We start from the raw sequence: 15,859 nt of genomic DNA on the forward strand, positions 1-15,859 counted from the left end.
AAAAATCAAATTTTTTATTTAATATTTACTAATTTTTTTTTTCTAATATTATTAAATACTAAATAAAACAAATTTTAATAAATTTTGTTTTTGTTTCTCTAGCATCACAAACAACAAAAATATTATGAAGAAGTAATAGTGAACGAACCTTTTAGTTTGTTTTTTAAGAACCCTAAAAATTCTCCATGGCTTGAAAGTGTATTAAGCCATGTTGAGTTTAGAAAACTGAAATGATAATTAAATATTATTAAAATATAAATTAAAAAATTATTAAAATTATTATTAAGTGTTTATTTAATTACTTCCAATTGTTTGTTTGATGAATTTGATTTAGTGTGCAGGAAAGAAAATTAATTTTTTATTGGGCCAAAGCTAATCAAGTCCAATCTGACTTTTGAATAAATTAAGCCTTATGCAAAAATCATTTCATATCAAGTGGCTGAATTTAAAAAAAATAGTAAAACAAATTGGCCCAAGAAATTAATACAAAGCCCAAGTTAACATATCTCTTGGTCCAACATCTTTCCAAAATAGAAGAAGAAAGAAGGAAATGGATCGATCACTCTTCGGTTACCTACTCTTCTTGGTTATTGGAACTCAAATTTTAATTCAATTAATTTCTCTCTTGGTGACTGTAACTCCCAATTCAATTTAATTTAATTTGTATTGAAAACTTCTATCGAATGATTTTCTATTCAATCTCCTTTCTCCTTTGGTTACGTCTATCATCAAAAAGGAAGATAAAAGAAAAATGAAGTCTCAGAGAAAAAGCTATGAAAAAAGACTAAAAAAAATATTTTCTATAGAAAGAAAGATTTGAAGAAAGGATTCAAGATTTTGTTGCCAAGAAAAGAAAAGGATCGGCCTCGGTCAGGAAGCAAATCTACCTTGATAAAAATTTATTTCCGTTTTTTGTTCCACCAAAAAGAAAATAGACTCTGAGTCTCAAGTAGGAAAGAAGTAAAAATGAAAAGTTTGAAGCTGTCCTGAGTCAGAAGTTCATCAATAGTCAAAATTAAATCTTGGGGCCAAAGTCAAGATTAATGGCCAAGATTGAAGAAGATGTATGCAAAAGAATGAGAGAGGTACATGTAAGTAGGTTTGGGTTCCCTCTCTCTCTCCTCTCTGTTCGAACCGCTGCTACTCTAAGGTTGGAGAAGAAGTTGCTAGGTTTGTTGAACCGGTTTCAACCTTAGAAACTTCCCCTTCTATATTAAGGGTGAACGGCCAAGGGTTGAGATAAAGGAGAAAAAGTGTAAAGCACAGACATAGCTATCCGAGCTTCTTGAGTTCTTCTCCTTCAATGGTGCTCATTTTGTTTTTTTTTTCTTAGTTTTATCTGTCTGAGTCTCATGGTGAAAAAGGCAAACATGGTGAGGTTTGTAAGAAAAAACCAGTGAGAGAAAAAAGACATTGATCAAAATTAGAGAAAAAGTCATAGATGTTTTAGAGTTTCTTTGTACATCTTTCTGTTGTGTTTCGTGATCTGTGAAAATGCTCTTGCAAGTTGGGTTAGTACTTTGCTGTTGAAAGTTAGATTGAGGTCTAGTCAAGTTCAGATTAGGGTTAGAATATGGATTTATCTCAGATAGAAATGGGTAGTTTCTAAGGAGAAATTGGTGTTTATAATGTGAAAACATAGTGAAATTCTATCATTATTGTGATAGAAACTGAATATAAGCTACATTGTACCTAGTAGCTGAATCAGGATATATATGGTGTTACTTCTTCTTCTCTACACTTTTTTCTGTTTCTGTTTATCATGAGACAAAATCAAAAGTGTCTCTCAACTTAGCATGAGACAAAAGCAGAAAAATCTCCTGAAATTCCATTGAAAAATTAGAAATTAATATTCAACAAAAAAAGACTAAGATTCAACCTACATTCTCTTTGCACTTCTTACCATCAAGTCACAACACCAAGTTGTCTCCCACGATTAATTTTCATGGTGTTGCTTGAAGTGAATAGAAGCTTTTTGCGCAACAATGGAGGTAAAGAGGAGCCATCTTTGCCGGAATTCCTCTGCCTTAATGTCCACCGGACATTCAATGAAATTCCGTTTTTCGAGTTTAGAAGAAAAAAAGGAGTCGAAGCAGATCAAGAAGAGTTGCCTCTTGAGGGTTCAGTAAGAGGTAAGTGCCACCAAATAGTTCCTTGCAAGACAGCTTCAACAACAATAATAAGAAGCTGGTGATGATAGCTTTAAGGATATGTGTATGCGTCAAACAAAACCTTCTATCACAAGTACATGGAAAATAATGCAACTAACTCATCAAATATATATATATATATATATATATATATATATATATATATATATATATATATATCTCTTCATATATATAACATTTCAAAAATCAAATCAATGTTGGTTACTTGGTCATAGTAATTAATTAAATTTAAGATCACTACTCACACGTGAAAATATTTTTATGTGATTAATACATGATTAAAAATTATTTAATATAGTACGTATTTATATCTTAATTATTATTTTTTTATAAAGATATATTTAGGTGAATAATAACTAAATTTAAATATTTTAAGTGAGCCAAAGAATAAGTTTTAATCTTAATATTCCTTTGACTAGAGATGAAATAGAAAGAAAATAAGCAATAATTATTTCTCAAGATTTAAAAAATAAGTTCATCATTCACTATATTTTAAGATAGTTTCAAATTATTAATTTTCAGAAAAAAAAATTAGTGCGATCAAATACTTAATTATAGTTCTTCTTTTTAGAAAAATAAATTAAGATAATGTTGTTTATCATGCATTAATTATTGCTAGGGCCATGTGTTACCTTGAATAAAATAAGGGTTAAGTATTTTTTTTTATCCCTACGGTTTGAGGTTAAAATTAAAATCGTTTCCGATTTTTTTTATTAAAATCATCTTCAACATTATAAAATATTATAAAATTATCCTTTTATCCATAAATAATATTTTTCAGACAATTTTGTCCTAAAACAAAAATAAAAAAATCTTCTCCATTCTCACCCCTAACACCCCCTGCATCATCAGTCATCACGACTACCATCACCACACCATTCTTCATCCATCCACCAATCTAAACCCATCATAACATCACCTTTTCATCCAAACAACACCAACAATAGCAACAACAACTCAATTTTAAAGTGAAAATAGAAGAAAAAAACTTGGCAGTAACAATTCAATGACAACAACTCAGAAGTTATATTTTTTTATTCCATCTCTATTAAATTACCAACAATGCTATAACACAGTATAATGTTTAAAAAATTATCATTTAAATTGTAATTCAGACATACACATGTTATTAGGGGTAATGTAGACCATCAATTGAAAGCAGAGAAGAGAGGCGTGTGCAGCCGCAGGCTCAAAATTTTATTCTAATTTAAAGATCTCAGAACAAAAAATAATAAAAACACTGATGTATATGTTCTTCAAAAATAAAAATGAAAAATTGGAAGAACAAAATGAGAACATCGAACAAGAATAGACAGCAAAGAAAGAAAATAGGAACAAAAAATTTGAGGCGGTGAAGAGTGTGGCTGAGTTGGTCTATTGAGAGCGACAAAGACGGTGGAGTAGGAGACCCAAATCGGTAGCTTCAGTTAAAACGACGTCGTTGAGGTCAATGCTAACATGGTTGTCGTTGAGGCTTAAAGAGGAAAGCGAGGCTAACACTAATGGAGGAAAGGTTGAAGTTGGAGAGAGAGAGAGAGAGAGAGAGAGAGAGAGAGAGAGAGAGAGAGAGAGAGAGAGAGAGAGAGAGAGAGAGAGAGAGAGAGAGAGAGAGAGAGAGAGAGAGGGGCAAAAGTTGGAGGTGGTAAGGTGGCGAAAAGGGAGAGAAGAAGAATTTTGGAAAGGGATGGGGGAGGAAGAGTCCCAAGAGAGACTGGTGGGTGAAAAGAGATGGAAAGGGAAGAAAGTGAAGATTTATCCAGAAGAGGGTGGGTTTAATTTTGTTTTTTAATATTATTTTTATTATTATTAAGGGTAATTTAGTTAAAAAATTAAAATTGAGGTAAAAAAAGACGAATGTTTAGTAATGTTGAGAATGATTTTAATAATAAAAAAAGTTGGGGACGAATTTGATTTTCACCCCAAACTTTAGGGACGAAAAAAGTACTTAACCCATAAAATAATATAGAGTCCCGCTAGGGAGCCAATGAGGTATTTGTACAATGTATACAATGGACTGCTTATTTAGCCCAATATAAATTAAAAATGGAAATTATCCACGAAATAATAAATTTAAAAACTCTTATTCAGTTATTTCACATCAAAATTCAAATTTCAAATTCTCCAATTTCAAATTTTAAATTTTTAAAATATCCGGTTAGTTATTTCAAAAAAATAACCATCTAAAATTCTCCAATACTCTATTCTTTTTCAACCGGCGACCACCCCACCTTCATCAATAATCATCCCATTTCACCGTCGCTACTTAGCTTGCCACACGCCACTCACCCTTAATAAAAATAACCATCTACTTAAGGATAAAAATAATTATCCGCATAGCTAATGAATTGAATATCTAACATATTTTAATTATATATAACTAAACTTAATCCAATCAAAATAATCATCTATATGAAAATAAAATATCCATCCGCATACCTACTAAAATGACCATCCTAAATTGACCATTAAAATAGAAGAAGATGAATAAACAGAAGAAACTATTATTGTGGTGAAACATAATTTTAAAGGACTAGTCATGACAAAAGTAGCACTGTTGTGAAGCATAGGGCTCAAATCATGAAAGAATCTAACCATGCTTGGATCCGAAGAAGAAGAAGAGCATGGTGGTATCATCGGTGAGAAGATGTTTGAAGGAATGGGAAAAAGCGAAGCCGGTTCGGAAGAGAGGCACGAAAACAGCGACAACAACGTTAGGCTGAGCGTCGGAGGGCGAGGCACATCGGGCTGACTGGCGGAGGAGAGGACGGTGTCGGTGGGAGGATGCAGCGGCCTCGCCGGCGAGAAATTGAGGTGAGAACCGGAGAAGATGACGGTGAGTTTTGGACGTGTAATGTAACACCCTAACTTTCAGCACGTCATGATCGTACCAAAATTGAGGCGTTTCTGACCTGTTTTCTGTATTTAATATTTAATTCTGAGCCTTTAGTTCGATTTTGCGTTTCAATTTTTAAGAAAAAGCCAAAAAGTTTTGTTTCTATTAATTAAAATCATATATCAAAGATCTCCAAGCAATATTAGTCACATAGTTAGTAAGAATAATAAATATCATACAAAAGAATTCAAATAAAACTCAGATGCAACTCCTATACAACTCCTATCTCTCTGTATAAAAGAAAATGTTAACTAATAAAGGCGCGCGAGGGAATTCTAGGAAAGCGACTCAACACATAAACTTAACGCAAATAAGACTAATAATCGCTCGCAGCTTCAAACTGAGTCTTCAAACCTGTGACACTGAAAGGGTGAAAGATTTTGGGGTGAGAACAAACCACGGGTTCTCAGTAGAAAATGGGAATGCCATAAGAGTAATAAAATAATATGCAAATAATTAACTTTACTCAATAAAACTATATTTTTATCAAACCTTTTGAAAATATTTTTTACTATTATTTTATATAATTAATTACCTTCTTTAAATTTCCGAACTTAAAACAAATCTCAATCACAACCTCAGTTATCAATCACCTCAATACACAAACTAATAGCACAGGAAACAAATCAACACACAAACAAATAGCAATAAGACAAACAGTACAAACAAATAGCAATAAGACAAACAGCACAATCACAGAGAGACAAGATAAGCAAACACAATCAAATGCAAATGTGCAAACAATGATGATGCATGTCTAGTCCTATCGCAGGTAATGAGCTCATTTGTCGATTTCGACCCGCACCCGACGCAATCCGACTCGCAAGTCAGATAAGGCATTCCAGCGGCATAACCTCTACAAGTTTCTACTTCTTGCAGGCGCTAATTCTCCAGCTGAAGTATGCCGAACATGACCTCTGTAAGTACTTGCAGGTGTTGATTCTTCAGCTGAAGCATGTGCCACTTTCTCCTGGAAGCCATTCCATACACATGGGCATCCCCGCACAATCATTCACACATAAAGCCCATGGCCTCCAGTGAGCGTTACGTATCGCAATCCTCACTGAGTCGTCTCTATTGTGTCAAGTGAGCGTTACGTATCGTTATCCTCACTAGACACTTGGTACTAAGGTCCAACAATACTCAATATCTTTTCGGTCACTTCTCTCTGCTCTTTTATGGCAGAGGTCCCTTTATTTAATAAACCGGATTCAAGTCATTTTTTATTTAAAACCAACATCACTCTTTATAACCTTTTCCAAGCCTCAGAAACTACTTTATTTACAAGAAGTTCTTCTTTCATACAAAAATCAGTTCTTACTTAACCATGATTTTTCTAAACCAACTTCAACACCATTTCAGATTTAAACCTCTTTCAAAAGACTAAAAGAATCATTTTTTATAAATCAATAAAACTCATTCCCACTATCTCAAATAATTTCAAATGCGGATTTATTTTCAATATCAAAGTAACCCCAAATCAAGAAAAGAAAATCAGTTTACATAATATTCAATCAAACCGACTTTCCAACTCAATAATCAGAATTTTCAGCCACAACTAACCAATTCAGCATAATCTCATAAATCAAAATTTTAAATAATTCCATCAAAATCAGAAAACCAACATCAATCACAGCCTCAATTCAACCAGTCACAATTCAATTTCATCAATTAACCACTCACAACAATAAAACTAGATACGATATATTTATAAATTATTTGCACTTATTCACTAAACTTTAATGACATTCATAAATTAAAACGATTAATTTTAAAATAAAATCTCCTACTTCCGTACGAAATCAAAATAACGGAAGTTTTGGAAAAACTTTCTAATCGAGCTATTGAAGAAGAAAATGTCAAAAATCGTCTGTACCTCCTAGAACTCTAATTGGCTGAATTCAAAGGGAAGAGGAGCTATGTCACCGTCAGCTTCCACCGAACAAAGGTAACGCCAACACGTAGAGAAAAAAGATATAAACATTTTTACCGGATTAGATTTTTTATTGGAATTACGAATTTTAAGAAATTAGAACCGGAAACTCATGGTTTCCATGGAAGCTCACACACTCTCTCTCGGCCTTTCTTTCTTCTTTTTTTCCAAGTTCAATCCGGCGGTGAAAGCAAAAAAATGAAAATGATAAGGCTAATAGGAATGAATGAATAATTTGTGATGGCTAATGCTTCATTAGGTGTCATTGATTAATAGTTAAAAGTAGCATGTGTAACAATTATACGTATGTATATATGCATAAAAACACATAAGTCACGCTTCTAATTTTTTCATTTGGTTATATATATAAAGGGAGCATGTGTCATGTTATAAATAAGTAATAATATAATATTCTAATAATATAATACAAGCCATGTTTGGCTTCATGTTTTCTTAAATGGCTTCGGCCAAATAATAATAATAATAATAATAATAATAATAATAATAATAATAATAATAATTCTTTTATTTATTTTATTTTTTAAAAATATTTTATTATAGTAAAAATTATTTAAAAATTTTAATAAATTTTAAATTAAAAATATTATAAAATTTAATTTAATTACTTTTAAAAAAAACTTTTATTAAGTAAAATTATTAACAAATATAATAAATCATAAATCACTTAATATTTAATTTTCAAAAATTTGGATTGTTATATGTATTAGAAGTTATAGTAAAATTAGAAATAACCATACATAATATGAATGAATTTAAATACTAATCTTAATTTTTAAATTTTAAAATATAAAATTAAATAATTAATTAATGATCTAATTTTTAATTTTAATTTTATCTTTTTTTTTTAAATTTATTAAACACATTATATACAATTATTATTGGTTCTCAATACTTTTTCAATAATATATAGATAATGCTTGATGATCTAGCTTGCAAAGGGATCATGTTGTGTTTGTATTAGTTAATTAATAATGCTTAAGCTAATAATAATAATGTGTTTTACTCTTATTAACAATATTCCATATTATAAGGTCATAATAATTGGTTGTTGGAGAAACCAAATGACGAAAATGAGAGAATGGGCTAGTTGTCTCTTTGCTAGTCATTAGTCAATTTGCACATTTTGGTAATGTGCATCCATACGCAATCTTGCAATGTCGTTACATAATTTTACCTTTTCAAAAATCAAAGCTTCTTGGAGATCAAAAAATGGGGGCAGTAGCTTTCTCATTATTATTATATAATATTCCTAATCTAGATGCTAACTTGTTACTAAAGAATTCATTGATTTAATTTAATCGACAATTCATTCTTTCTGCTCCCATAAAAGAGAAGAGTAGGATTTTTTTTTCAATATTTTCTTATTCGGCAAGTATATGACTAATTTATTATGGATTAAATTTTTATTTAAGAATTTGTGGTTAGTCAATATATCATTATATATATAAAATAAAATTTAAATCTCAAATATTTATTTAAACGGATAAATAAACTAATCATTCAATCGACTTAAATCAGTGGTAGAGTTTTTATTTATTAGTATATATTTCAGCTTTTTTAATATATTGTCTTCAACTATTTATTAATTAACAAAGTCGTCTTTCACCTTTTTCTATCGGTAAGTTGGTCAATATTTTACAAAATATTTCAAAAATCTCTTTAATAATAAAGTACTAGTATTAATAATAACAAATATATTATGCAATATTACCAAATATTAAAACAAAAAATACTTTTAAACTAATATACTTTGAATTAGAGATATATATATATATATATATATATATATATATTTATGTTATTTTTTTAATTACTTTCATGTACTATTTTTGAATTATAGATATACTATGGCGGGTTTGTGCTATCTTCATTCTTCACAAACTTCTTAATTTGGAGTGGTTCTTGTAGTTCTCTTGTCTTTTTTTAGTTTTGAATTTTCTTTTAAGTTTTTAATTTAAAAATTCAAAAGATAAAATCGTAGCTGTGATAACATTAATACAATTTAAGAAAGATTTGTAATAATTTTTTAATTTATTTTATTCTCACCTATAAAGTAATATTATTCTAATTAAAAGACTATGTCTAAAGTAATATATACTTTAGAACAAGTCAATGCGATATTTATTACTTCTAGTTTAGTTACTGTTTTATTTGTTGTCAAGTCTAATAGTTTTAAAAATTTCTCATTTCATGTTTAGTTTTATTTTTTGATGTTTCTCACGTCATTCACAAATACTATTTTGATGCATCACTTTTTATTAATAATAGAAAAGTATAAAAATATACTTTTTTTTAATATGAATTAAAATAAACTATTATAATATAACGTTGCATTAACTCCAAGTAGCATATATAGATAAACATTATCATAAATAAAACATATAACTTAAGGCCATAACTTAATATAACAAATAAATAGTTATAATTTAATATTTTGAAAAGTTTAATAAACCCCATAGATCATAATATTGTTTTGCATAAAGAGACTAAGCTAATTATATGTTATTACAAATATTAAAAGTTAAAATGCATATGACTTTATATATTTAAATGTAGACAAAACACAGGTGTATTAAAAATTAAAATGCATATGACTTTATATAATTGTTGTGATTTTTTATTATTAAAGTGTATTTGAATGAAATTATAATATTATGATTAATGTAGTATTTTTAATTTAAATGATATTTTAAAGTTTATATTGGACTAATTATATTTGAATGTATTTATTTATATTTTATTTATTATTTTATTATAAAACAGTTATTTAATTTTTTTTTATTAAACAGTTATTTTAATTGAATCACGAAAATTGGTTGAACTAAAAAACTAATAAATATAAATCAATAATTAAAACAGTTTAATTTAAAAAAGAAGACGGTACCTATAAATTATCCCACAGATGTAACAAATTAGTGTTTATCAAGAGTACGTGGAGTACGTATTTTATTCTCTTAACAAATTTATTCTATAAAGTTAAACATTACTATTTACATAAATAAATAACATAAACAGCACAATAATTCTGTAAATACAAAATTTTATTTACATATTATATTACAATTTCTTGATAAAAAGGTGGTGAATCAAAACTCTGCAATATACACAAAACAACAAAAAAATGTTCCTGCAGAGTTAGGCTATTAAATTTTTTTTTAATGAATTTCACTTAACAAAATTCACAAGTCAAAAACTCAGTCCAACTACGTATAAAGCTGAGCTTGTGTAATAACAGAGCCAAAACACTATATTCTTTTAAGCCATAAAATGTTTAAGTCCGAAAAAAAAGCCCATAATATCTGTAAATCTATATCAATTTATCTTTGTATCATAGTGTGACCAAACACTTTCTTCAAGAGGAATTCACACTCTTTTCATCATCATCATCATCATCATCATCATACACTTTCTTCAACACGAACCAACGCTCTCATCCGCCATGGCATCATCATCATCATCATCGGAGATTTCAACATGGAGCTCCAATCCATCGCTGGTAGACAAAGATAGACGATCAACCAAGCTATAAAATATTAGTTAAGGATAAATCAAGTAAGTCACTGCGCTGACGTAAATCTGTATCAATTTACTATAGTGTGGTCCAATAAGAATATGTTTAAATTTAACTTTTAGATGGGAGTACGAATTGAAAAAAGAGATTATATTGAATAAGAGTACATAAGAGTACATATAATTTTTTATATTGATATTTTTATGTCCTTAGATAATACCAATCATATTTTTCTTCTAATTAAATAAAAAACACCAAAACATATATCAACAAAAAAAATAAATAATATACTAACAAAAAAATTATCATATTCTCGTAATCTGAAGACTATACTAGTACAAAAATTTCAAAAAACAAATACCAAAACAGTTTAAAAGACATTAAAGATATAAAAAAGTTTGAAATAAAAAAAAATAGCTGAATGTATACAAAATAAATTAAAGTATATAAAATTGGAGTAAAATTTGACTTTGAAATGGGAGTACCGAAGCGGGTTTATATTAAATAAGAGTACACATAATTCTTTATATTGGTTCTTTATGTCCTTAGTCAATTTCACTCCTATTTTTCTTCAAATTAAATAAAAAATATCAAAACATATGTCAACAGAAAAAATAAATAATATACTAAAAAATATCATATTTTTATGAATGAAAAATACACCAGCACAGAAATTTTAAAAAAATACCAAAATAATTTAAAAGACATTAAAGATAAAAAAGTTTGAAATTAAAAAAAAAAATAAATTTTATATTATTTAATATTCTAATTTAATTTACAAAAATAGTAAAAATTTTATATAAGTCAAACAATTTTATGGACCTCTTTTACCTTGAATAAAAAAAACTAGCGGCAAGTAAACAATTAGTAAAAAATAATTGGCAAAGTCAAATATTTATAAAGAAATCAAATTTAATCGAATACAATAAATCAGGTTCAAGTGCCCTGTTAGGGTTTCTTCGTGCTCTGCTAGGGTTTCTTAACATGGTTTCACCAATACAATTGATAATTACAATCACAATACACCAAACATTTCTTCATTCTTTATTCTATCAGTATGGATACATTAGGAGGTAATCAACAACATACAGTAGAAGAAGACAAGGAGAACACAGAGGAGGTGGTGGTGCTTGAAGAGGAAGACATCTCTGAAGGTTTGCACGCATGCCTAAAGAATTTGAATGGGAGAATATTTGCTGATCGCACCTTTTCAACAGGCACAATGGAAGGGGCTATGACTGCAATATGGAATAGACCGGAAGGATTGAGAGTCGTAGACAAAGGCAAGAATCAATTTCAGTTCTTTTTTTATAAGGATACAGACGTTGCACGAGTTGAACGAGGTTTCCCTTGGCTATTTAAGAACTTTATCCTCCATGTTGTGAGATGGAAGGAAGATCCGATGGAAGGCAAAAATGCTATATCTACTTTTCCAATTTGGGTCCAAATATGGGGCTTGCCAGAACAGTTTAAAACAATTGAAGTTGGACGTAAACTTGGTATGAAGATTGGAAGCATTGGTGATGTTGGATTATATGAGGTGCGAGGGAAAGAAACTCGAATCATTAAAGCGAATGTGGAGATAGAAGGGGATAGGAGGTTGAGGGATTCGATGAAGATCACTGGACCAAATCAAAAATTGATCGAAGTAGGGCTTCGATATGAAAGGCTAGGAACATTTTGCACCTACTGCGCGCTTCTAGGACATGATTCCAAACATTGTCAACAGCTGGTGGATGACTCTGCGAGTGACGGTATTAGAGAAAAAGCTATTGGAGAATGGGTGAAGGCAGATCAAGTAGGAAGGAGAATTGAGAGTAAATCGAATTCAAACTCGTCTTATGCCAGGGCTCCTGGTTCTTCCACCCCTAAACCAAGGAAGAAACCAGCTCCCTCTTGGCTACTGGAGAATTTTGCTGATTTTAAATATAAAAGGGGATAAGAAACAGGTAAGGAAGACCACCACTCATAATTTAATGACTGCAGAGGAAGGGAATGGTTTCCTAGCAGACGCTTGGAAGGCTCCGGCGGATACCGTTACAAGTGATATTCTGCAGGACAGACCCATCCCAATGAATAGTGAAAAGAATATGATTACTATGAGCGAGGCTAAGGAGGACAGAGGAGGAAAGCAAAGTATCAAACAACTTGCTAGGCAAATAGGGAGCCATGGGGAGACCTACACTGTCTATAAAAGGGGGTATATTGGTAAGGAGAATAGTGGCAGCTCAAAGAAGCCCTGTTTGGAGGAAGCCTCAGGTGGTAATAAGGAGGTGGAGGGTGCCAGCCGTCAATTGGCACCCAAAACCTCATGAAGATCTTAAGTTGGAACTGTCGGGGTTTGGGGAGACCCCTGACAGTCCAAAACCTTAAAGGGATCTGTCGATCCCACTCCCCCGAGGTGGTATTCATTTGTGAAACTAAGAATCAACCTCGAATGGTGGAAAGGACGCTACGGGTATGCAGGTTTGAGTCTTGGAGAATTGTGAGCCCGATTGGGGTAGCGGGAGGTTTAGTCTTGGCTTGGAAGGAAGGGGTGAAAGTGCAAATCGTCTCGGAGAAAGAGTACTACATTGCTGCCACGGTCAAAGACTTGTCTAATAGACTGAATTGGGGTTTAATTGGTGTTTATCTTAACACAAATGAACAAGTTAGGGCTGGTCAATTCCATGAGCTGTCAGCTACTATACAGCAAATGCAAAATGAAATGATTGTGATGGGAGATTTCAATGCCATTGCTAGTCAGGAGGAGAAAAGGGGTGGAGGGTTGAAATCTTGGTCCTCTATTTCAGATTTTAATAACTTTATTGATGGAAGTAGCTTGATGGATCTTGGTATGGTGGGTAGAAATTTCACTTGGTCCAATAAAAGGAGAGGAGAAGAGTAGATTTTAGAAAGACTAGACCGTATTTTGGTAAGCAACAGCTGGCTGCACATGTTTCCTACTAATACAGTGACTAGGATGCAGGAAAATGGATCTGATCATGCCCTTTTATTATTGGATACCAGTCCTCAAGTTGAGAGATCTAAACGCAGGTTTAAGTTCCAACAGAGGTGGTGTGGGGTCGAGGCGGTTAGAGGGGTTATTACCGAGGCATGGAACTCCTATGTTAAAGGTTCAGCGATGTTTGTTTTAGCTCAAAAACTGAAACTCTGCAGACATCGTCTTGTGCAATGGCAGCAAACATCCAAATCCAACTCTAAAGCTGAAATAGAGGAGATTCTCAAAAAAAATAGAAGAGCTTAGAGAGACAGGAATTAATGGAGGAATTGAGGTTGAGGAGCTGGAAAACATGCTGGAGGACGCTTATGGTAGGGAGGAGAGCTACTGGAAAGAGAAGTCTCGGATAAAATGGCTGAAGGAAGGGGATAAGAACACTAAATTCTTCCACCAATCATTTCAATCCCGGGTTCGGCGTAATAAAATCTGGAAATTGGAACGGAATGATCGGAGCTTTGCTACCTCTCGAGCTGATATAGCCTTAGTTGCAGAAGACTATTTTAGAGATATATTTTCTTCTACCAACTCAACTGATCCGGAGGGGGAATTTGAAGACTTTCTTCCCAAAGTTTCTTCAGCCATGAATAGAAGATTACTACGGCCAGTTTCTCTAGAAGAAGTCAAACGGGCTGTGTTTAGTGTGCACTCTGAAAGTGCACCCGGTGATGATGGGTTCACAGCAAAGTTCTTCCATTATTACTGGGACATTGTGGCTGGGGATGTGTTTCGAGCGGTGAGAAGCTTCTTTATTGGAGGTAAGATACTCAGAAGTTTCAACCACACACAGATCTGTTTAATCCCAAAGATTCCGAATGCTATAAACATGACACAGGTCAGGCCGATTAGCTTATCCTCTGTGGTTTATAAATTTATTTCTAAAGTGATTGTTCATCGGCTACAGAGTATCATGAATAAACTAATTAGTCCTAATCAAAGTGCTTTCTTAAAAGGAAGACTAATTAGTGATAATATACTTATAGCTCATGAATGTATGCATTACTTGAAAACCAAGAAGACGGGCTTGAATACTGAAATGGTCGTAAAGCTTGATATGAGTAAGGCCTACGATAGAGTGGAATGGCATCTTTTATGGTTCATGCTTTGAAAGTTAGGATTTGATCCTAGATGGATAGGTTGGATTCAGGAGGTGGTGACTACAGTTTCTTACTCTGTTGTTGTTGAAGGTCAACCCTTTGGTTTTTTTTAAGCCAAATAGAGAAATCCGACAAGGAGACCCTCTATCACCGTATCTTTTTCTATTTTGTGCAGAAGGTTTATCCTTTCTGCTGAACAAGGCAGAGCAAAACCGTCTTATCTCTGGTATCCAGATTAATAGAAGATGCCCTCCTATCAATCATCTACTCTTCGCAGACGACTCTATCCTATTTAGTAGGGCCTCGGAGGATGGCTGTTATAATATCCTGAAGATCCTTACTCTATATGAAAGCTTTAGTGGTTAGAAAGTAAACTTATCTAAATCAGCTGGGTTTTTTAGCAATAATACCCCGGGGAAAATGAGAACCGCCTTGGCTAACAGGCTCAACATTAGACACATAGGAGCACAAGACAAGTATTTGGGGCTCCCTTCAACGGTTAATCGGTCGAAGAAAGAGACATTTGGGGCTATTAAAGAAAAAGTGAGAGAAAAGATCCAGGGGTGGAAACGACATTTACTATCTACGTCAGGTAGACATGTACTAATTAAGGCAGTCGGGGAGGCCATTCCTATTTACACACTCTCTTGCTTCAGGCTTCCAGATACGTTAATTTGCGAGATTCACAGTATTCTCACCCAATTTTGGTGGGGGCAAAAAGGAACAGAAAGAAAGATGGCGTGGATTAGTTAGGACACCATATCTAGACCAAAGAAGGAGGGTGACCTTGGTTTTAAAGACCTGCGAGCTCAGAACCTAGCGCTACTTGCTAAACAATGCTGGAAACTAGCTACACAACCTCAGTCATTATTGTCCAAAATTTTCAAAGGCAAGTACTACCGTTACAGCAATATCATGAGAGCAGAGACAGGAAACCAACCTTCTTGGGGCTGGAGAAGTCTCTTGGAGGGCCGCAAAGTTCTAGAAAAAGGCATATGTTGGAGGGTAGGCAATGAGAACAGCATTCGCGTTTCCCAGGATCCGTGGTAGCTACATCCCAACCTTTCCTTGTCTCACACAGCTCAGTCATCAGCAATCAGAATTTAGAAGTAGCATGGGTGAATGAGCTAATCATGCCTAGCAAACAATGGAACCTGGAATTAATCAACAGTATTTTCTCTTCAGATATGGCTAATCGTATTTCACTAATAAAAATTGAGGAAGGTGATGATCAT

General features: G+C 32.3%; 1 protein-coding gene across 1 annotated transcript; it reads left to right on the top strand.

Annotated features, from left to right (window-relative positions):
• The first annotated feature begins 11,586 nt into the window (after window positions 1-11,586).
• Window positions 11,587-12,471, top strand: LOC130934922 (uncharacterized). The gene has a single exon (XM_057864442.1). It carries the CDS (start codon window positions 11,587-11,589, stop codon window positions 12,469-12,471), a length of 885 nt encoding a protein of 294 aa, XP_057720425.1.
• The last annotated feature ends 3,388 nt before the right edge of the window (window positions 12,472-15,859 follow it).

Source organism: Arachis stenosperma, chromosome 6 (genome assembly GCF_014773155.1).
Source record: "Arachis stenosperma cultivar V10309 chromosome 6, arast.V10309.gnm1.PFL2, whole genome shotgun sequence".
Classification (NCBI taxonomy): Eukaryota; Viridiplantae; Streptophyta; class Magnoliopsida; order Fabales; family Fabaceae; genus Arachis; species Arachis stenosperma.